Source organism: Neomonachus schauinslandi, chromosome 12 (assembly GCF_002201575.2).
Source record: "Neomonachus schauinslandi chromosome 12, ASM220157v2, whole genome shotgun sequence".
Lineage (NCBI taxonomy): Eukaryota > Metazoa > Chordata > Mammalia > Carnivora > Phocidae > Neomonachus > Neomonachus schauinslandi.
In genome coordinates, this window is record NC_058414.1 from 43,700,339 (window position 1) to 43,724,260 (window position 23,922).

Genomic DNA, 23,922 nt, shown 5'->3' on the forward strand with positions numbered 1-23,922 from the left:
CTAAAGCACACCATTTTACAATACCACTAGCAAGGTATAAGTGTTCCAATTTCTACATTTGTCAAAACTTGTCTTTTTTATTTTAGTGTCCTTTGAAGAACAAAATTTTAACTGTCAATGAGGCTAATTTACCTATTTTTTCTTTGGTTGCTTGAGCTCTGATGTCACATCTAGAAAATTATTACCTAATCCAAAGTAATTAAGATTTACATCTATGTTTTCTTCTAAGAGTTATACAGTTTTAGCTCTCATATTTAGGTATATAATTCACTTAATTTTTGTGTATGCTAAAAGGTGTAGGGGGTCCAACTTCATTCTTTTGTATGTGATTATCAAGCTATTCCAGGTCTATTTGTTGAAAAGACTATTTTTTTTCTACATTGAATTATTTTGTTGAAAATTGACCATAAATGTAAGGGTTTATGTCTAGATTCTAAATGTCATTCCATTGATCTCTATGCCAATACCACACCATCTTGATTGCTGTAACTTTGTAGTAAGTTTCGAAGTCAGGATGCGTGAGTCCTCCTACTTTGTTCTTACTTTTCAAGATAGTTTTGGCTTTTTTGGGTCCCTTACATTTCCATATGCATCTTGGAATCAGCTTGTCAATCTCTGTCCACAAACGCAGCTAAGATTTTGATAGGAACTGTGTTGAATAGCTTGATCAATTTGGGAGTATTGCCATTCTAACAACCCAGATACATGGGATTTCTTTCCATTTATTTAGGTCCTTAATTCCTTTCAATGATGTTGTGCAGTTTTTGTGTACCCATCTTGTACTTCTTTCGTTAAATCTATTCCCAAGTATTTCATTCTTTTTATTGTAGGTAGATTTAAAAGAGAACCAACAAACACTGATTTCTTTTATTATAGTGAAACAAGACCACCTAAAAACCATTATGACAAATTTAATCCAGAAGCTTGTGACCACAGTGTCCTGGATTGAGACAGTGTTAAAGAGCTAGCCAGTTATTACACAGTATTTCCCAGCCTTGCCTTATCACAAATTTCCTGGAACACATGCTAAAAGTCCAGGCTTCCAGCAACCCCAAACATTATGATACAGTTCACTTGGGATAGGGTCTCACTTTTGGAAATTTAATATGTTGTGTTTATTCAGCACTCCCTCTTTTATATTGAAATTTTTTTATCAAGGTAATTGTGGATTCACATACAATTGCAAGAAATAATATAGCGAGATCCCTTGTCTACTTACCCAGTTTCTTATAATAGTAACTATAGTACAATTTCAACCAAGATACTGAGATTGATATAACCCACTGAGCTTGAATATTCAAGTTCACCAGTCAAATGTGTACCCATTTATGCATGGATGAGTGTGTAGGACAGAAATTAGGGAATGCTACTGTAAGACACAGGCAGAATCAGTAGAATCTGGATAAGAAGTAGATCTGTAGCATATTTTCATATATATTTTATGTTTTTGTCAGATATATATCAGCTGTTTTAAACTTAGTCTCCAAACACAAAAATGCATTTTTTGGTACAATTTCATAAGTACGAAGTTTGCTGAACACACACATGAATCCAGAGCCCTCTTTGTGCCCTCTTCCAATCACTATCCCTTCCCACATGTGCAACCACCATCCTGATTTCTCACAATGCCAAATTGTTTTATAAACTTTATATAAATGGAATCATACTGTGTATATCCATATATGCAAGCTTTCTTTCATTCTACAATGTGGTGTGAGGTTCATCCATATAGTTGCATGTTGTTGAAGACTATTCATTCATTCTTTCCTGCTTTGTCAAAGATTAATTGACCATACACTTGTGGGTTCGTTTCTGGGTTTTCTATTCTGTTCCATTGATCTATGTGTCTATTTTTTGTGCCAGTACCATATTGTTTTGATCACTACAGCTGTGCAATATAACTTGAGGTCCAGAATTGTGATACCTCCAGCTTTTCTTTTCTTTTTCAAGATTGCTTTGGCTATTCAGGATCTTTTGTGGTTCCATACACATTTTAGGATTGTCTGTTCTTGTTCTGTGAAAAATACTATTGGTATTTTGATAGGCATTGCATTAAATGTGTAGACTGCTTTGGGAAGTATAGACATTTTAATAATATTTGTTCTTCCAATCCATAAGCAGGGAATGTCTTTCCATTTCTTTTTGTCATCTTCAGTTTCTTTCATCAGTGTTTTATAGTTTTCAGAGTACATGTCTTTTGCCTCTTTGGTTAGATTTATTCCTAGTGTCTTATGGTTTTTCATGCAATTGTAAATGGGATCAATTCCTTAATTTCTCTTTCTGCTGCTTCATTATTGGTGTATAGAAATGCAATAGATTTCTGTATGTTGCTTTTGTATCCTGCAACATTACTCAATTTGTTTATCAGTTCTAGCAATTTTTGGTGAAGTTTCAGGTTTTCTATATAGAGTACCATGTCATCTGCAAATAGTGAAAGTTTGACTTATACCTTGCCAATGTGGATGTCTTTTAGTTCTTTTTGTTGTCTGGTTGTTGAGGCTAGGACTTCCAGTACTATGTTAAATAACAGTGGTGAGAGTGGACATCCCTGTCTTGTTTCTGACCATAGAGGGAAAGCTCTGTTTTTCTCCGTTGAGGATGGTATTAAACTGTGGGTTTTTCATATATGGCCTTTATAATGCTGAAGTGTGTTCCCTCTATCCCTACTTTGTTGAGTTTTTTTTTTTTTTTTTATCATGAATGGATGTTGGTAATTTGTCAAATGCTTTTTCTGCATCTATCGAGAGGATCATATAGTTCTTATCCTTTCTTTTATTAATGCAGTGTATTACATTGATCTGCGAATATGGAACCACCCTTGCATCCCAGGAATAAATCCCACTTGATTGTGGTGAATGATTTTTTTTTATGTATTGTTGGACTCAGTTTGCTAGTATTTTACTGAGAATTTTGGCATCCATGTTCATCAGTGATATTGGCCTATAGTTCTCTCTTTTGGTGGAGTCTTTATCTGGTTTGGGTATCAGGGTAATGCTGGCCTCACAGAATGAGTTTGGAAGTTTTCCTTCCTTTTCTATTTTTTGGAATAGTTTGAGAAGAATAGATATTAACTCTTTTTTAAATGTTCGGTAGAAGAAGCCAGCTGGTCCTGGATTTTGTTTGTTGGGAGTTTTTGATTACTGATTCAATTTTTTTTTTGCTGGTTATTGGTCTGTTCAGGTTTTCTATTTCTTCTGTTTCAGTTTTGGTAGTTTATATCTAGGAATTCATCCATTTCTTCCAGGTTGTCCAATTTGCTGGCATATAGTTTTTCATAATATTCTGTTATAACTGTACTTCTGTGGTATTGGTTGTTCGTTCTCTCTCGTTTGTGATTTTATTTGAGTCCTTTCTCTTTTCTTTTTGGTAAGTCTGGCTACAGGTGTATCAGCCTTTGTAATTTTTTTCAAAGAACTAGCTCCTGGTGTCATTGATCTGTTCTTTTTTTTTAATTTCTATATCATTTATTTCTGTTCTAATCCTTATTATTTCCTTCTTTCTGTTGGATTTAGGCTTCATGTGTTGTTCTTTTTCTAGCTCCTTTAAGTATAAGGTCAGGTTGTTTATTTGAGATTTTTCTTGCTTCTTAAGGTAGGCCTGTATTGCTATAGACCTCCCTATTAGGACCACTTTTGCTGCATCCCAAAGGTTTTAGACCATTGTGTTTTCATTTTCATTTGTTTCTATGTTGTTGTTGTTTTTTAATTTCTTCTTTGGTTTCCTGGTTGGCCCATTCATTGTTTACTAGCATGTTGTTTAACCTCCATGTATTTGTGTTCTTTCCAGATTTTTTCTTGTGGTTGATTTTTAGTTTCATAGCATTGTGGTCAGAAAAGGTGCATGGTATGACTTCAATCTTTTTGTACTTGTTGAGGCCTGCTTTGTGAATGAGTATGTGATCTATTCCGGAGAATGCTTCAATGCGCACTTGAAAAGAATGTGTATTCTGCTGTTTTAGGATGGAATGTTCTGATTAAATCTGTTAAGTCCATCTGGTCCAGTGTGTCATTCAAAGCCATTGTTTTCTTGTTTATTTTCTGTTTAGATGATCTGTCCATTGATGTAAGTGGGTCTTAAAGTCCCCTACTGTTATTGTTTTATTATCAATAAGTTCCTTATGTTTGGGTGCTCCCATATTGGGTGCATAAATATTTACAACTGTTAGATTTTCTTTTTGGATTATCTCCTTTATTATGATATAGTGCCTTCTTTATCTTTTGTTACAAAGGTAATAAATTATTGAAATATTTCTAGAAGAATTGCATTTTCCCACCTTCAAAATGATGACAAAAGTAAACTTTTAACCTTTTGTTATTTAGTACTCATAGTTGAAAGTAGAATCACAGGATAATTCATGTCACTACTTCACAAAGTAACAGATAAATGGATAGTCTTTCTTTCCATTTTATCTGTTGGAAGATTATGGCATTAGTGAGAGTTAACATGTATGACTTCAGACTGATTCATATTGTATTACTAAGTAAGCAAATATGAAACTTTTATGTCTGATCTTCCAATAGCATATTCCAGAAAACAGCTCTCAAATAAAATTCAACCTATTAAATTGTTAAAAGATATAAATTAGGCACTGGCATAAAGACAAAACTGCAAAAGAGTATAATTAATGCTCAGCATTCCATTTTTATTTTCCAGTGTGTAACAACACTCAATAATTGCCTGTCATGTTTATCTAGCACAATTAAAATCCTTAATGCTACTAGTAAATTGCTAGATAAGCATTCCCTTGCCTTCTCAGCTAAGATCATTTTTGAGGGCAATTAACACCAAACAATCATAGGTGATGGAAAGACAGAAATATTTCACGCGTTTTAAGGCTAAATAAACTGCTGGATCTTGTAGCAATTTATGCCTTCTGAGGAATGCTGGAATAAAACAAATGACTTCACAATTAGGGTGTTAAAACTTTTAGTAGTTCAACACCGAATGTGACACATGGAAAATCAACCTCCTGACTTCTGATCATATTTTTTGTATCCTATATCTATTCTGGCCACTCTTCCAGGTTGAAATAAGAACAAAACACTAGCAAGCTTTAAGTGGCAACTGGAGGACATATTGCTTTTGAGATACATCCGATCACCTCTTTCATTTGAATTATGAATGCACAGATAAAGCAGCTTTCAACAACCTTCACAGTTACTATATTGTATTGTTGAAAGGTGCACTGCTGATAAAGAATTCATTTTAAAAGCACATGGAAAATATTGGTTGGTTCTAATTTACAGCTGTTTGAATGAGCAACTTTGGCACTCTAACGGAAACTTTTGGATTAATCTCAAAAGCAACCTCAAAAAATCTCTCCTACTTTAATGTATATTCTATGCACATGACTGCAACCAGGAATGAGACAAATTAGCTAGAACTTTATTATTGTCCTCATGGGTTTAAGAATATTGAAAAAGATCATTAAAAAATTCTCAAATGAATATTCTTTTATAATTATATATTGAGGACTGATAACTCAATCCAGGAAAACCAAATTCCTATATATATCCAAACTCCTATCATCAAATGTTCTATCCAGATTCATATAGTCAATGTATGAAAAGTTATGAATCAACCTTGGGCAATTACAATTTTCATAGTGAAGTATTCAGGAAAATATAACTACAATGAAATGCTATTTTAAATTTATATTTATTTGCTTTATATACATATGAAGGCCTATCTCTTCATATCTGCTAGGTACTTAAGAATTTTCTTGAAGTTTCAACATCAGTGTTAAGGGCTATGGGGTTCTGTTGCTGTTATTATTCCAATACTGGGAGTTACCCAATGACTAGGCATTCAGATTCACTTAGGTACAGCTATGTACAAGTTTATTATCAAAGCCATTTCTTATTGCCAACTCTAAAGCTTTCTGTTGTATAATAAGGGATTTGGCTGTTCTTTGTCTTTGATTCCTGGGAGGTAGCCTCCAAATCCTGAAATTTCCTGAATCTTTCTTATTCGTGGTGGCTTCTTGGACTACAGGTGAGTTTATGTTGAAGAGATGTCTGAGGACATGGGGCTGGTCACACCACAAAGACAGAACAAGTTTAGAGGGTTGGGGCTTTAAGCCATGTGATATCCACCCAATCTCTGGGGGCAGATTGGGGGACAGATTGAGCTCAACCATGTGCCCAGTGAATCGATTAATCATGTCTACATAATGAAGCCTCAATAAAAGCTCTTGATACCAAAGCTCAGGTGAGCTTTCTGGCAGATAATATACATTGATATGTAGAGAGGGCCATGCCTCCTGGATCCATGGGGAGAGAACATGGAAGCCTTGTGTTTGGGACCCTCCCAGATCCTTCCTATTTGTCTCTTATTTTGCCACCGCCTCCTCTTTTCTTTCTTTCTTTCTTTTTTTTTTAGAGAGGGAGAGAGAGAATCTTAAGCAGGTTCCATGCCCAGTGCAGAGCCCAAGGTGGGGCTCCATCAGGACCTGAGCCGAAATCAAGAGTCAGATGTTTAACTGACTGAGCCACAAAGGCGTCCCTGGCTACTTCTGATTTGTATCCTTTTGCTATAATAAGACTCTAATTATAAGTCCAGTTGACCCTGAAGAGCGTGGGGGTTATGGGAACTGACTCCCTGTACAGCTGAAAATCCTTGTATAACTTTGACTCCCCCAAAACCTAACTACTAATAGCCTATTGTTGACCGGAAGTCTTATGGATAACATAAACAGTTGATTAACACATATTTTATATATTGTTTATATTATATTCTGTATTCTTAAAAAAGTAAGGTGGACCAAACGAGAATGTTAAGAAAATCATAAGGAAGAGAAAATACACTTACAGTCCTGTACTGTACTTATCGAAACAAATCTGTGTACAAGTGGACCCACATAGTTACAGTTGTGTTGTTCAAGGGTCAACTGTATAGTGCTTTCCTAAGTTCTCTGAGCTGTTCCAGTAAACCTGAGGGGGTAGTGGGACCTCCAAATCTGTCCAGCATGTCAGTAGTAAGGGTGGCCTGGGGAGCCCTGAACTTGCAGTTAATGTCTGAAGGGCTGAGCAGTCTTGTAGAGGACGGAGCCCTTAACTGGTGGAGTTTGGCTTAAATCCAGGTAGTTGGTGCCAGAATTACACTGCACTTTCAGACATAACTTTTTATCTAAAAGGTAAATAAACTTATTTATAAAAGACCCTGTATCTATAGTTTACTTATTCAACCAAAATAAAACCTTGGGAATAATTACATACATTAAAGCATTTATGGACCTTCTCCCCAGATTTAACATTTATAATTTTAACTAATCCCATATTAAAAATGAGAGAGCAGAGCTAAAAAGCTGACTTTGGGAATAAGGCTTTGTCAGCAATGTAAATATATTTGATGGAATGTTGAGACGATGAAGCAATGGGAAATAAATTAATTCTGAAACTTATTAGAGTGATTTATTTTTAACTTGATCCAATGGAGGACATTTTTCTTTCAATTAATGAAAAACATATATTGCCTTAGAAGTATTTCCAAAGGATAATCTTTAAATGTTAGTTTGTTGGATTCTAATAAGCATTAAATATAATTTTAATAAGAAAACATTTCTGTGGTCAAGTTGGAAAATTATTGCATTTAAATTAAGTAGGTCTCTTTACCCTGGGCTTTCCTTTTTTGCTAATATGAGCTCTGAATCTCTAGGAGAATGGCTTGAATAGTGCATTTCTATACTGACTTTTTTCTATAGCATCTCACTGGACCAGTAAGAAATAGATCATTCAGACAGGTTGTAATTATAATGCATTAAACTTGGATTCATGTTTTGAGGTGTACAGAGTTTTAATATGTAAAAGGTAAGACTTTTCATGTCCATTTCCAGATATGGAAAAAAAGGCAAAAGTCGATAAACAAATTTAAAAAACCTCCAAATCTCCCAAACTTAAGAAATTTTTTCTTAAATTATATTTACTTTAAAGTTCTAATGCTTTAAAGGTCAAGCTTATGGCCAAGGGAGTGGAAAATGTTATGTGAATAAATCCCTTGAGGGTTTATTTTTTTTTTTAATGGCTATTTAAAAAGACCATTAAGGGAATAAATTTTGTTTTTATGCCAATTAACTAAAATTTCCTGTAAGAGCTAAATTGGATTTCAATGCAACTATGAAGAAATGGGATAAACATGGAGAGAAATACAAGTAAAAATTTTTCTTCAAAATTTAAATTTAAAATGTCCATAAATTTGTTCATGTGCTCTCAGGTTGCTTTTTGAGCCCATATATAGGGCTTATGTCTACTATGTAACACCTTCTTCATGAATGTATAAAAAATTTCTTATGCATAGCCTTGTTCACTACATAACTATTTTGATAATGCTTTGATGATGCTTTGAAAAAGACCTACACTGTAGTAATGAGACTAGACTAATGGAATATGGAACTTAAAAACTATTTTGGATTTGCAGGGTTTTACTAATACAACAAGAATCTGTATATGGATTCACACAGGTCATTTAGTATCTTTATGGATTATGAACCTTGTAACATAACGTAAAGAATGAACAATTCTATGGTTAAATCAATAAAATTGCCACAGATATCAGCAAGATTACCACTCTGTAATCATTTTGTTGAAAATTAGTGTTATGATGTCTCTAATTAATTAGGGGGAATAAGGGGCCAGAGGCCTGTAGAAAGGATGTGAAGTAAAATATAATGGCAGAAGTTGTTGATCAAGGCAAAGATCAAAATTCTTTTTTTATTGTTACAAATAATGAACTATTTTTAGCAGTTAATTTTATTTTAAGCCGCAGAACATTTTCTTTCTAAAAAGCTGGAAAGAAAGCCCAATAAATTTATGGGATTTATTGGAAGCTCTGTTTGACAGCCTGGCCTGAGGGGCTCCGTGGAGCCCAGTTTGAAAACCATGTTATTAAGTAATAGATGAGTTGAGGTCTCTGGGACACGGAGCACACAGAACTAAATAATAGCACCAGATGTTTTTCCATCAAACACAACATGAATGGTAGCTGGAGGAAATTTTCCAGTGAAAGTCTCTCCCTCATCACCTCCACAGTCCTCCTTCAGGGCCTGTTGGAGAATAATGCTGGTCTCCACACCTTATTTAAATTTGACCCTAGGTTATTGCTTTCTTTTTGTATTCAGTATCCACAGTGGCCCTCTCCTTCTTTCCCTGGCTCTTTAAACTTGCAACTATTACCTCAGGAAAAGTCTGTCCCTCAAACCCTTCCTCTCTTTTACATTTAAAAGGGAAAAGATCTCAACCGTGAATGATATCAATGCTGTCAAATGAAAGATTTAAATTCTGAAATGATTTAGACATTAAATAAATACGACCAACTAAAAAAGCTTTTCAGAGAACTTAGCACTCCATTTCAGCTTGTTTACAAGACTCTATTTATTGCCTTTTCTGCCTGGTTTAATTAAACATGCTCTTCCTCAAATACAAGCATCCACCATGATAAGGAAAAATTTCTCATTCAATTTTGTTTCTAATTAACCTCTAATATTAAACTTATATAACCTTCTATAGAATCCTATTACAAAAGTAATACATTCTAATCATATTATAGTTGAGTGGTCATGTAGATTATCCTCCGAATTTACTCTCCCCATATTCATACTTATTTTTGTCAGATGTACCCTGAGTTCCACACAATGTCTTAAAAGTACATGCTCTTGAACTAAAATCTATTTGTAAATCAAGTACTGGCAATCATTAAATTGCCAATATCCTTTCTACAGATGATGAGGGAGCAGAAGGCTAGCTGAGGACAAAGCAGAAGCTGGTACCCTACACCTCCCCCCCCCCCCCCCCGACCCCATGTGGTACGTGTGACATTCCTCAGGCACTCTGGGCTGCCCTAAAGGAAAAACAAATGGTTAACTGATAGAGATCACAGTCCTGCAGGACAGGAGTCTCCCTCAGTTTACAAATGTCCTAGTGATTTACAAGGAAGAAGCTTTCTTACCAATAACCTAACTTCCAGAGATGCATAACTCAGTTTCCTGAAGTCCTAACATCACCCTCCGCTACATGAAATTGAGGGAGGCTGAGGCAGAAGGAAATGTAAATAAAATTGAATTTCTTTTGAACCTGAAGCCCATTGACAAGGACATGTGATAGGAGGAATATAACATTCCTCCAGGAAAGTCCCAACTGTCTTCATGTTAGTGCCTCATTAGAGGGAAGAACAACCTTGGCTTGACAATAACCAGGCCTCCAGTATCCTGAGAGTCTTTAGCATATGACAGTCCTTCTGGACACCCCCTTTGTCCTCATCTCCCCAACTCCTGAGTATCTAATCAGCCACTCCTCAAGACCAGTGCAGCAGCTCTTTCTGTCCACGGGGCCTGTCCCTGTGCTTTAATAAAACCACCATTTTGCACCAAAAATGCCTCAGGAATTCTTTCTTGGTCACCGGCTCCGGACTCCACCCCACTGAACCTCACCTATATTCCAAAACCACATCACAGAGGGCCCTATAGACTCATCCAGTTTTCAAAATCATACCTAAATAGACATTCACCCTATGAAGACCCATCCTTGTAAATTAAAAAAAAAATTCCTAATGTTCTCTTCCCCATAACTGAAAATCAAGTGAACTATAACATGGGAAGTGTTGAATATTCTGCCCAAGTCAGTATATTGTGCTTCTCTAGGGGGTGATCTCCACAGGCCTTTCCTACAAAGATTCAAACTCACATTCCTACCAAACCCTGTGAGGATCTGCAGGATCCAGTAAAGTAATCCTTAAACTTTAAATGTGTGGGGCACCTGGCTGGCTCAGTCCGTAGAGCATGTGAGTCTTGATCTCAGGGTTGTGAGTGCAAGCTCCATGATGGGCATAGAGGTTATTTATAAATGAATGAATGTAAATTAAAAAAATGTGTAATAGAGCTCCAGGGGGATCTTGTCAAAATTCAGATTCTGACTCACTAGGTCTGTAATGTGGGTTGAATTTCCGCATTTCCAATGGTTTCCCTGTGAGGTCTATGCTGCTGGTCTACAGACCACTTGTGTCTCTACTTGTGCAGAGAACTTTTGGTCCACAGAGCCTAAAGTATTTGCTATCTGGACATTTAGGAAAACATTTGGTGGTAAGTAATTTAACCTAATAGTTGATTGTTAAGTTTCTTCATAGTCTCTACATGTTAGCAAGTATTTGTTAGGTATAAATAACAATATATTACTTTTAAGCAACAGGAGAGCATGTATATTAAGTATATCATGGGCTCGGGAAGAACAATCATATCAGATGTGCCTTTCTGCTAACTTGATATTAGCAGATAATAAAACATCACAAATATAATTGAGTTTTATAATATTTACTGATAGTATATTATGGCTTAAACTGCCTTTGAGACATAGCAAAGATAAACTTGCTGAGGGTAAAGATTGAAGAGAAGTGTCTGAAGGAATTATGTAGCTCTTAGAGCTCAAGACTTGAGCACCTGGCATTTTTACATTTTATCCAACTCACCTTCCAAGTATCACTTCCACATAACTCAAATAGAAATGTTGTTTCTACTTCTCAAGGAAAAGATGAGCAGAAATAAAGAGTTAAATAAGTTGTCACAACTATATAAACCAGGAGGTTAAGACGTTGTCCAAATCAGGTAATTCTGAAAATAAGCTTTAAATGGCAAAAAAGAGACTTAATATTGATATCACTGGGCTAATTCAGTGAAATAGATATTTGACTATTATTTCTTCTATTTAGTTAGTAGAAAGAAGCATAAATATTTGATGAATAACATATAGAAAGTATGTGGCATGAATAGCCCTTATTCCAAAGATCTTCGTTCTTCTCAACAGTCTGTATGGTAATTTCCCAGAAATGGGACACAGAGGGAAGAATAGTGTCTGGAAAAAAAGAAAGAATCCAAGCCTGATTGTGGATCAAATACAACTACAAAAATTCTCTCCAGAGCTTCACTCATTCTTTCATTCTACAAATATTGAGCACCTACTTGTTCTAGGGGCTGGAGATAACATCAGTGAATAAAATAGTCCAAGATACCCTCCCTCAATCTTGTACAATTCTTGTACAGGAGATAAAACATAAAGAAACATAACAAGTAAATTATATGGTATGGTTATAGAATGATACATGCTTTTTTTTTTTTTTTTTTTTTTAGTTTTCTTTTTTTTTTTTGAAAGGGGGGGAACCGGGGGGGGGGGGAGCACAAGCAGGGGGAGCGGGAGAGGGAGAAGCAGGCTCCACGCAGAGCAGGGAGCCCGATGCGGGACTCGATCCCAGGACCCTGGGATCATGACCTGAGCCGAAGGCAGTCGCTCAACCAACTGAGCCACCCAGGCGCCCTGATACATGCTTTAAAAATATAAAATGTAGAGCAGGATAACGGGGTTTGGGAAAGAGGGGTATGGTTGAGGGGCAGCATGATAAAATTCTATCACTTATATTTAAATGGAAATCATGTATACATGCATTTTGCCTAAGTTAGATTCTCTCTACGATTCTTTAAAATATTGAGTAAATGATATATGATTTTAAAAAATTCTAGAAATTCTACCTCTTGTTCTGTGAAATTTTAAGTGATTAACTTGAGAAGTACCTGGTACTATGTAGTCACTCAAGGTTCTAATGAACCAATCAACTGAGATATTAGAGTGTTCTAGCAGTGAGAACATGTGTGATTTGGTTTTTGAATGATTTAAAATCTGCTGCTACAATGACACCATCTAAGATTTCACAACAAAAGTGAAACATATATCGTCTTATGTTCTTAGGATAAATGCCCCCCAATATATTTATATATCAATAAGATTTATAGCCAGTACCATTTATGTGACTCCCGAGGTAAACTCTGATTTTCAGAGGGTAGTATGTATGAGACAGTGAGTGACCTTGGGAACAAGCCCCTAGGCACCCAGGACGCTCCATGCTGGCTGTTGTTTTTCTTGCAGATCAAACAGGGACCAAGGAGCAAGCCCAGACGGGTTCAAACTGATCTGAGATAGGATGGCCACCAAATTTGACCTTTTATCAGCTTTTCCTCTCATTTCAGTGCTAGAAAACATGCCCAGCAGTGGAGACTTAACATGCAAATGAAACATCTGATGTATGAAGAAGCATGTTCTGTCAACCACACCTGTGTGCCCACTTGCCTGGGATTCCCAGCCCTTCCGTGCATGAGCAGGACTCCTTCCTCACCTCAGCCCCCTTAAAACTTCCCCTGGCTGTTGTTCTGAGAGCCAGTCTGACACTTTTGTTGAGACTGTGTCTCCTTTTGGCTGCAGCTGCTGCCCCAATAAAGCCTTGCCTGTACCTTTAAATTTGGGGTCCAGCCTTGTTTCTACTGTCGCTGGGTCCAAGAACCCGAGCCTGCTAACAGTTATATCATCTTTCAGTACAAAGTTTACTACTACAAAGAATGCCAGACATAATAGACCTGTGCCTTAAGGTTAAGACATTAAAATAATGGTGACCACATGGTAAATGGCCTAAAATAATAGAATTAAACTGGTGAAAGTCAAACTGCTTTATCAGTATAATAACTGATAATATGATCCACAGATGGACAGCACAGATAAAATGGAAACGCCCTAAGGCAACTATCGAACAGGGGATTAGTGTCTTTGCACTGCATACATGTGGGGATCAATTCTATGTTTAAACTGAAGACAGAAAGAGACATTTTCGTGAAAGCCACTTTTCCACCATCCATTTGGAAAGCCAGTTTGGCTGAGAGAAGGCAGTTGTCACAGAGACTGAAATTTAGAGTGTGCCTCGCATAGAACACCAAAGTTAGAGTAATCCACCGACACCATCAGAACTGATAGAACATATATAAGCAAAGAAGTAATTTCCAAAGAAATCAGGCAACAGAGATTCAATTTCCTTGGACGTCACTTTGAATAAATGTATTGGTAAACACTAAAATATCCCATTGGACATCTACCATAGATTAGATTTAATGAGAAAGAATTGATGCTGGACAGACACAAGGAACCAAACTGGAGTCATTTACTTAGTTAAGGGTCTTAGATCCTTCCACAATCCCCGTGAAGTTCAGTGCTATCAGGAATCTATCTTTTTTGCTTTTGTCCTAGAATACAGTACTGCATTCTTCATACTTTGAATTGACAGTGCTGTGGTATTACGTCTACTACCTTTGCTCAATTTTTATTATTTTTGTACTTTGACTTTTGTTAAGTGATCTAACATCTTTATGAGAGTCACAGGATATTTTTAAGGTTTTTTTCTAAAAATAAGATTGACTGTTAAGTGGCTTGCTGACACTCTCCTGCATCTAATTAACAGATCAGGATAAAAGTGAGAATATACAAAAGTCATTCTGAAAACTCAAAGGTTATGCTACAAACAAATGATTATCTTGGTGATTCACTAGGCATAATATAAAATGTGAGCAAATCCTTATAAGCTACATTCCAGGAGAAACATTTTTAAAGGTGATCTTCAATTTTGCTTAATGACTAATCATGATCTTTTACATTATCATATCATCTCAGAATCTCAAGTGCATTTATATTTTTCCTGGTCTCTAATTTATAGCACTGATGTTATTGATACAGAGAATAAAATATTCAGTTACCCTTACACCTGTTTCTCAAAGCACATCTATTATAAATATTAAATTCTTTTTTTTTGTAGTTATTGTTCTAAATGCATTGACTATCTTTAAGTTAGGAACGCAGTAACCTGAATATATTAACCTGAAAAATACTTATATCTAGAGCTTCAATATTATGGAGTCTTTGGAGCTATTTTCACCAGACTTTGATAAAAGAGGAATTATGAGATAAGGTGAAAAAAAGGGAAATGAATTTTGGAAACTTCTTTGTGGGGGAAAATTTAAGAGATTCCAGTAAATGTGTCACCGATGGTACTTTGATGGCTACATTTATAAATAGAGACGGTCCTATAAGTTCATACTGTTTTCTGAACCATATAATAAAATTGGAGGAGTGTTGTTCCAACAGCAGAAGCTATTTCAGCAAGGTTGGAGGGTAACTGCTATGATTCAGGCTGATCTACTGTAAACTAATCTCAGTCCAATACAAAAAGACAGATGTATTAAAATAAAAGAATAATGGAAAATATTGCTTACAGACTACTATATCAAGATTTAGAACCAAAGAGTTTACAACGTACTCTGATCAAAGATGGCCACTCTTCACAAACTTCTGGCAATTTAATTATTATCACTGTGTTTGGTTTAGAAAACTAAAATGGGCACAGTTAACTAAGAGTATGTACATTTTTCTTTTCTTCTTCCCCCACCTTTTTTTTTTTTTTTTTGGCTAATCTCAACACAATGAGGAATAAACAAGAGATCTTTGAGTTTTCACCAGTTACGACTTTCAGTCTTTCTTTGTTGCCACTTAAATGACATTTCAAGCATATTTCAAATTTTGCCAGTTTGGTTATTATAAGACTCTTGTTTTAACTTTATTTTCAGATTAAATTCAAATGTCCTCTCCCCCTCCCTCTTTTGTGGGGCACTGTTGGGCTTATTCGACAGACTCTTGATCAGGACCAAGGGAAATTTCTGGTACCATTTTTGTCAACCTGTAAGGCTTTCTTGCCACCAACTTTGGGACTTAGTTGCCAACTTCTGGACAAGACAAATGCCCCCAAATGTCCTGTATGGTGCCCCCAAAATGTTCCATTTAGAGCACAATCTGTAAACCTTCATTTCCCTCCATTCTGATCCATGTTCATTTAACCTCCACCCCCAAAGATAGCAAACGTATAAGACTGAAGAAAAATTGGATTACCATGGCTGTTACATCTGGATGTTTCCACGAGCCTGCCATTTTGGTCGTAGCATGCCATTGCTTGGTAACGATATCCTTGACCACATTCCTTGGTATCGCCTTGTGTTTTCACTCCCAGCAATGCTTCCACTTTCCCCTCTGGTAAAATGCAGTCTGACCAGTTCCCCACAGGCTGTGCATTATACTTGTCACAAGGACAGTACTGAGTCTCAATCAGGGGGTACAAATGAGAATTTTTACATTTTTCCTTCTTTTTACTTTTTCCTGTGGAGAAATTTAAGTTGGAAAATATTGTTATTCATTTCAAGCATCCCTAATTTTCCTCCTTTCCTAAACTTCCTTTCTCCATTTTTAACCATAGTCAACAGTAGCTTACAATGAATGCTATTTTCTCACTCCACAGAGCTTTCTCTGGAGGCTCTTATTAGTACTGGGTGCCTTGCAATAGCGAAAGTTTTCTTATTTTCTCATTTTAAAATCACCATTTGCAAAAGGCGTTCACTGTTTTGCTGAATTTTATACTCTTCGAATGATTGAAACACTTTCCAATGATCACGTGCTTTCACTGACTAGGGGAATTTAAGGTAATTGCATAAATCTCTCCTTTATAACATGTGCAAAAATATGAAATGGAGAGAGTCTCTGTACTGGACTGTACAGCTTTAGTTAATTCCAAATAGATGGCATGGTTATAGAGGACTACAATTCAGAAAATGAGATTTTTATATTTTCTTTTGTTAACTTTTTCTTTTTTTTAAGATTTTATTTTATTTATTTGACAGAACGAGAGAGAGGGAACACAAGCAGGGAGAGTGGGAGAGGGAGAAGCAGACTCCCCGCTGAGCAGGAAGCCTGATGCGGGGCTCGATCCCAGGACCCCGGCATCATGACCTGAGCCGAAGGTAGATGCTTAACGACTGAGCCACCCAGGCACCCCCTCTATTTACTTTTCTGATTATGACTTTGCATCTTTCATTATTTCTGAAGAGTCATCATTTTGACACACTTGGTGGTTAGTGTAGTAAGTAATATTAACAGTGAAGATATTTAGTGTCAGAAAAAAGTACTAGGAATGGTCTGCATATAAATCTAAATAAATTCCCTTTTAAAATAAAAAACGAACAGTAATATGTGCTTGAAAATAATATCTCATTATTTCAATTGAATCACATTTCTATTATCTATTTATTATGCTTTATATCATATAATACTATTAGTTATATCACACACATTAATTGCATATGTTTTACATATATTTATTTCTAACTTTCAGAATGTGCTTTATATAGTTTTCAACAGACTTCATTATGACAGGTGGTTCATTTTATAACTTGTAAATTCGGAATAGTCTACTGGCTATTTTTTTTTAGGTTTCTTCTTGCCACTGACAATACTTCTGAATGCACTAGGTTTAGTTCGGTATGATAGCTCCCGTTCTCGCTCATTATATCCCTGCTTTTGTCATTGTGACTGCCTTTTAAAACGCAGTTTTCAGATACAAAATTAGTGTCATATTCCTCTTCTAAGGTATGAAGAATAATCTGAGGCTGTGACAGTGAGAATGGGTTAAGAAAATGAGCAGTAACCTTTCCTTTTGTTCTCCAAACACCTCACGGTGTGTAGGCAATCCACCAGAAGTGTATGTTTAAACCAAAAAAAATAATCTACCTATTGTATAGGGAGCCAGCTCAATTTTCAAGGTTATTCTTCCTTTCTACTAAAAGTACATAGCACGTCTGTCACGGACAACTTACATTAAAATACACATACGAATCCACTGGCATATACCAGCAGCAATAAGACGTGTGTATGTGTTTTCCAAACACATTGTCAGAACTCTCTTGGTCTAACTTTTTTTTTTTAAAGATTTTATTTATTTATTTGACAGAGAGATAGCGAGAGCAGGAACACAAGCAGGGGGAGTGGGAGAGGGAGAAGCAGGCTTCCTGCCAAGCAGGGAGCCCGATGCGGGGCTCAATCCCAGGACTCTGGGATCATGACCTGAGCTGAAGGCAGACGCTTAATGACTGAGCCACCCAGGCACCCTCTTGGTCTAACTTTTAATGTGTTTTCTAAGTTGACAGTGTTGGCTTTCACATCCCAATTATTCTTACCAACAATAGTGCGCTTTCTGGTCCTAACTGCACCACAGTCCCCGTTGCATGATGAAAACTTGGACCAGCTGGTAAACTGACAGTCATCTTGGCAGGGGATCTGGCAGGCCTGGGTGAGGGCTGGAACAGGGCCTGCATACCAAAGGCATTCATGGATGCCAGCCGGTCCTCCATCTTGCTTTCGACAAGTAATAGCTAAAGGAAAATCATATAGAGCTGTTTAAAACAAACTTGAATGTCTATAATTATTGAATCCACAATTTTGGAATTAACCTAACATTTTCTTACGCAGTCAGAGGAATCCTCTTTTAATTCCTTATTTGCAGCAGAAATCTGGGAGGAGTGTTTCTAATAATCACAGTAGTCATTAAATTGATCCTGCAGGTTTTTTAAAATAACAGATAACCCTCAGTGGTTTATGTGACACAGAAAAGTGCGTGGACGTGCACACACACACACACACAGCATTTAGCAGTTTTTATTACATGCTATTAAGGATTTCAAGTCCTTATTTAGAAATTAATTATTTAAGAGACAACACATGGGTTCTGATAATAGTTTATGCTGAACATAGACTATTCACAGAGGTGCTGGGAGACACCACATACCTCTAATACTGGTTATATATCATTGGTTGCTCTAGGATTTCTATATAGAAGGGTCTTAGTGCCAGCAAATTGGAAGGTTTGGGTGAGGAGGGGATGCTTATGGAAACCATCTTGTAACTGCATTTGCATGGAAAGCATGTTATTTTACTACATTGGAAGTTTGTTGGGATGGCTTTGGAGTGGTTAATGGGGGAGGGGAGCTGTGTCAAAGTCACCCATTCAGCTGTCTACAAGTTCTTCACATGCACAAATATCAACCATGAATTTAAAAATAAAAGCAAAAACTTCTAGCAATCTTTATCATAAGTGACATTTCCACAATTACATATGGGCTCTAAGAAATGGTCAAATAATTTTAATTCATACATATGATTTCCCCCAAGATATTGTTCTACTGGATTTTTAAAACTCATGTCATATTTTTACTGCTTATTGAACATAGTCATAAAATTAAGGTTTCAAGACTCAAAGAAAAAGAGCAAGTGATGTTCTAAAGTCCCCTTTCTCTCTCTGTCATTTTTTCCCATGGTTTTAAAAATAATTTATTCACTTATTGAGGAAGAAGACAAAACATTTAGACCTTGGTCCTAAAAGTGTCTTCCTTGAACTAGCTTACATGGCCCCAGTCAGACTGATTTACGTGGCCCTTTCAGGTTTATGACCTAGGCTGGAACTTGATCTCTTTCCCACTCAGGATCCTATTCATCATGAAACTAAGGTGAAGGAGCCTGACATTTTGATCCTAAGTTATAGTTAGGGCACCTAGGGTCCCAGGTTAGATAACACTCTCCAGATCTGTATAGTAAAACTTAACATCTAGTAGTAGGGCTGTGTGATGGGGTGTCTAAAAGGATGTAACAGTTTTCACAAGGGAAGACTTTCTCTGTGTAGGTGAATACAACTTGTCACAACTGGTGCAGGAAAAGTTACCTAACTGTGAAAATGTAGGTCAGTATTCATCTAGTTTTTAGCTAAAGATACCTCTTCATTTAATGTGCACAACACTGAAAGGGCCAATTTGTATGAAGAGGACACAGGGGTCCCTGAATTTTAAATATATGAAAACCTGGTAGAATGAACAGTGGTGGCAGTTATGAAAGTTCTGTGACAGGAGACAGCAACAAGTGCCCCGAAGAGACTCTCACCACTCGGGAGAGGACGTCCGCTGCTCTGTGTTTATCCTACTGGTCTAGTGGCGGTTCTCAAATCAGGTTGCAGATTGCAATCACCCAGATAGCTTCTGAGAGCTGTCCATACCCTTGCCAAACTCTAACATTCTGATTTATCGGTTGAAGACAGGGTCCTGGGCATTAGCATCTTTTTAAAACCTCCTTGGTGATTCAAGTATGAAGCAGTGGATCAAGACCACCGCTCTAGCAGGTGATGTATTTCCACTTGCATCAGAAATACATGGAATACTGTTAAAATGGAAGATTCTTGGATTCATTCCAGTGCCTTGGTGCTCCATCACCCTGGCACTGTGCCAAGGTTGGGAAACAATGCCGAGCAGGTGCAGATGAACTAAGGGAGCTCTAAAAGTGGAACTCAAGGGGCCTTGCACAAGCAGTGAACCAAAGGAGCATCCACGTAGTTTGGCAGAATGTTATCCGTGGATCTGGATCGGTACTGGAGGACTCTCCATGAAGTGGTATGCTAATGATGTGACTTTGCAATCTGCTGCCACGTGGAGGCAGAGTTGATTCCTTAAACACTGTAAACTTAGTAACCTCTGATAGTTTGTGGGCAAAGTTGTCCCAAGGAAGCTCGAGAGGGAGGACTGACAAAGAGGGAGATATTAGATGATTTATTTATCAGGATATGTAGGAATCTGAAGAATGATTAATTTGGAAAAGAAGAGATTTGACTATATCAGAACTCTAGGCTGTGAAGGGGATCACATTGCAGTAAAAGTAAAAAAGTAAAAAAACTAAATCTGGGTTCTTTAAAATAAGACTACTTTTATCTATTCATCCAATTTGACTCTCTGAAACAGACACCTGAATAGAAATCTTTTGAGAAGCTAAATGAAATTGCCTTAGGTTCTCCATTAAGGCTCTCTAAGGTTCTCTTACAAATGTTATTTCAGAATTGCTCTCTCATCACATTAAATGACACCAAAAACCAAGATAAAATAAAGCCACCAACAACACAATTCCAGAAACAAGCTAGTTTATTTTGTGCAGATCTATACTATTTGTATAAATGTAGAGCCCTTTTCCCTATATGCCTTAAGTATTTCAATTAGTGGAAAAGAAAAAAATGTAAATTTCCCATATCTGTTCTCAGAAACCCACGCAGCATTCCGCTGCCCTTATCTGAGATTTTAGACGTGTACTTTGAATGAATTACTCATGTAATGTTATCTAAACAAGTAACAACAGCAATATTTGTACAACATATTGAAAATTTATCATACATCTCAACTTGTTTCTCTTCTGACTTAGAGGAAACACAACAATTCAAGGGCAGAAATGCAATCTGAAACTAACTTCCTGCTATTAGGGTGAGGAAAATATAAATGCTTGGAAAAGAAACCATCTGGTCTCTCAACTTTATAAACCTTGAAAGTCATTTCTAAGATACTGAAACAGGGTGGTTTTAACCATAGAAAAGATGCATCATACTAAGCATGGTTTCCTAGCACACCAGAAAGCTACATATACCCAGACAGTTGTATCTGTATTTACAGGTGGAGGGTGTATGATGATTACGCAAGTTCTCCTTTGGGCTGAGGTCTTGTGAACAAGATGGGCCAAAACCCATGCTGCCCATCTGCTTCATTCACCCTGAAAGCTTCTTAGTGAGGTCAGCAAATATCGAAATAATTACTTTAAGGTAAAATTCTTTAACTTTACATTGATTGTATCTGTTTATTTATAATCTTATTTTACTTATATGAGGCACAGCAATTTTTATTTCAGTGTCATTCCAGCAGGCTCAAAGTCTGGGGAGACATCCATGTGGCTGCCTTGTGGGTTACATCTGAATTAGGCGAAGCCACTCAGCTCATCAACATGGAGGGAATGATGGATAAGTAAGGGAGTGAGTGTCTTCAACAGATAAATGCTCTGGAAAAGGGAGCTAGAATTATTAGATTAAAAATGACTCAACAAATACTCTAACCAAATGCAACGCGGAGACGTTTATGAACCTTGGTTTGAACAAATTGATTGTGGACATTTTTGAGACGATGGGGGGAAATTAGACATGTTGTAAATATAGATGATATTGAAGAATTATTGTTAATTTTGTTTAGTGTTATAGTAATACTACTGTTACATTTAAAACAATAAGGTATTTATGGGTGATATACATTTTATCTGGGAGTTGCTTTAAAATATTCCAGCAAAATCTTTGTGAGTGAGGAGTGGCAGATGACCAAGAATGGCAGCATGCTAAAGACTTGAAGCTGAAGAAACGAAGACCACACTACCAGGGCTCATTATATTAGTCTTCCTATTTCGGGGTCTCTTTGAAACTTCCCATAAATTTAAATAAAAAAATTAATCAGTTGAATAAGTCAATTTTAGAATGTTTTCATGTAGGTTGAATTTTGCGCTATGTTTTGAAGAGGAGAATAATCAAGGTTGCTAGAATGAAAGGAAATAGATAACATTGGTTTGAGCTAAAAGGACACAGATATCTGTGTTACGCATATATGACTATGTAAATGGAACATTACCAACGCAGCCCTGAAGTAAATCTAATAGAATTCCAAATGCCGTTGCTCATCTTCATTTTCTTGAAGAGGAATGAAACTACCTTATTATTCAGGATGCACAAAAGAAAAAGGAGTTCTCTCGGTCTGCAGATCATCCTTCAGCATGCAAGACCATGTCATTTCGTTTGAATAATCAGTGAAATAAATGACTAGATCTAGAATGTGCACATAGAAGTTCATTACAGGAAATAGAAGAAGATCAATGCCCCAGTGCAGTGAAAGCTGCTGCATTAGATGTAAACAGAGTTCAAGGAGCTCTGAGACATTATTTATTAAGTTGAGTAATACTAACACGGTTTACCTCTCAGCAACAGCATCTGGGTATGTGTTCAGTGGACTGAATGCTTAGAGGAGTGATTTTTTCCTATAGTGTTAATGAAAAAAATGGCAAAAGTGAGAACGAATCATGTAGAAATGAAAAAGAAAAAGCTTAATGTGAGTGAAAGCTAGTTACCCAGAGACCTAATTGTGCTTAGAAATAAGACCCAACCCATAAATAATGCAAGAGGGCTCCAGTTGTTTACTAGGTGGATGTAATGATTCTCTGTGTAGAAGAGATTTTCACTGACAAGTTTGACAAATTACTTTCTAATGACAACTTGTGAATATAACTCTGGCAGAACGGAAAGAAATGCACTTTTTTTTTAATTGATCCTAAATAGTTACCAATGATTCCCCAGTCTCACTGATGTTAATAATATATGTGAATATACGTGAAAGTCCTTGAATGAGGACTTACTAGGAAGTAATAATCAGCTCCCAGTGGAGAAGCTCAGACGAGGGACTAGAGAAGGGCTAACTAACTACATCACTGAGGAACCATCCTAGACACAGCCCAGTGTCAAGCTTATTTTATGAGCTATTTCAAAAATAACACATGCTAATAATAATTTTATGACAGGGCCCTCACAGAGATATAAAACAAAACCCAAATCTCCAAATCACCTTGGATTCTCATATTCACAGGAAATTAGAGCGAACCATTTAAATTTAGAAATAATTCTAGAAGTTTTTAAAAAATAGCTTTGCAACTAAAAAGTAGCATTGTAGGGCGCCTGGGTGGCTCAGTCAGTTAAGCGGCTGCCTTCGGCTCAGGTCATGATCCCAGAGTCCTGGGATCGAGCCCCACGTCGGGCTCCTTCCTCAGAGGGGAGCCTGCCTCTTCCTCTCCCTCTGCCTGCCACTCCCCCTGCTTGTGATCTCCCTCACTCTATCTCTATCAAAAAAATAAATAAAATCTTAAAAAAAAAAGTAGCATTGTAAATGTATAAAAATTTGGGTGGTAACTAATATGTATATCAGCCAAGACGTGTTTTAAAATCATGCCTCTGCAAAATTTCTTTAAAGCAAGTTCCTTTGCTCTTTGAGTTATGTTGAGCGTGGCTCTTTCCTACCTCATTCTTTTCCCACTTCCATTCTTTTCCTTCTCATTGCATAATAATCTCTGAAAATCAACACGTTCGTGTGAATGACTGAGATAAGTTAACCCAGATATTCTGGACCTAACCTTGATAATGCTTCCAAACTGCAATCTTTTAAAAAGAACAAAGTGGGCCAGAGTTTAAGTAAAGGAATGATGCCAAGGGCATCAATAGAGATTAAGCCACTTAATTTAAGCACAAGATTTAAGCATATTTGCTCACACACACAAAAATAACTGCATAAATTATAGTTAAATACTTATATTTCACATCATTTAGATTTAATTCTGGTAGAAGGAGAATTAGAACTTTCTTTTCCCC

The 23,922-nt window shown here is 36.6% G+C and overlaps 1 protein-coding gene across 1 annotated transcript in view; it reads right to left on the reverse strand.

Moving 5' to 3' along the window:
• The window catches only part of THSD7A (thrombospondin type 1 domain containing 7A), a 431,993-nt gene that overhangs the window by 37,536 nt on the left and 370,535 nt on the right, over positions 1-23,922 (reverse strand). The window contains exons 12-13 of the mRNA XM_021689643.1: positions 17,852-18,046; positions 15,738-16,001 (exon numbers count right to left, since the gene is read on the reverse strand). Coding sequence (XP_021545318.1) covers positions 15,738-16,001; positions 17,852-18,046 — 459 coding nt within the window. The remainder of the gene's footprint in view (positions 1-15,737; positions 16,002-17,851; positions 18,047-23,922) is intronic.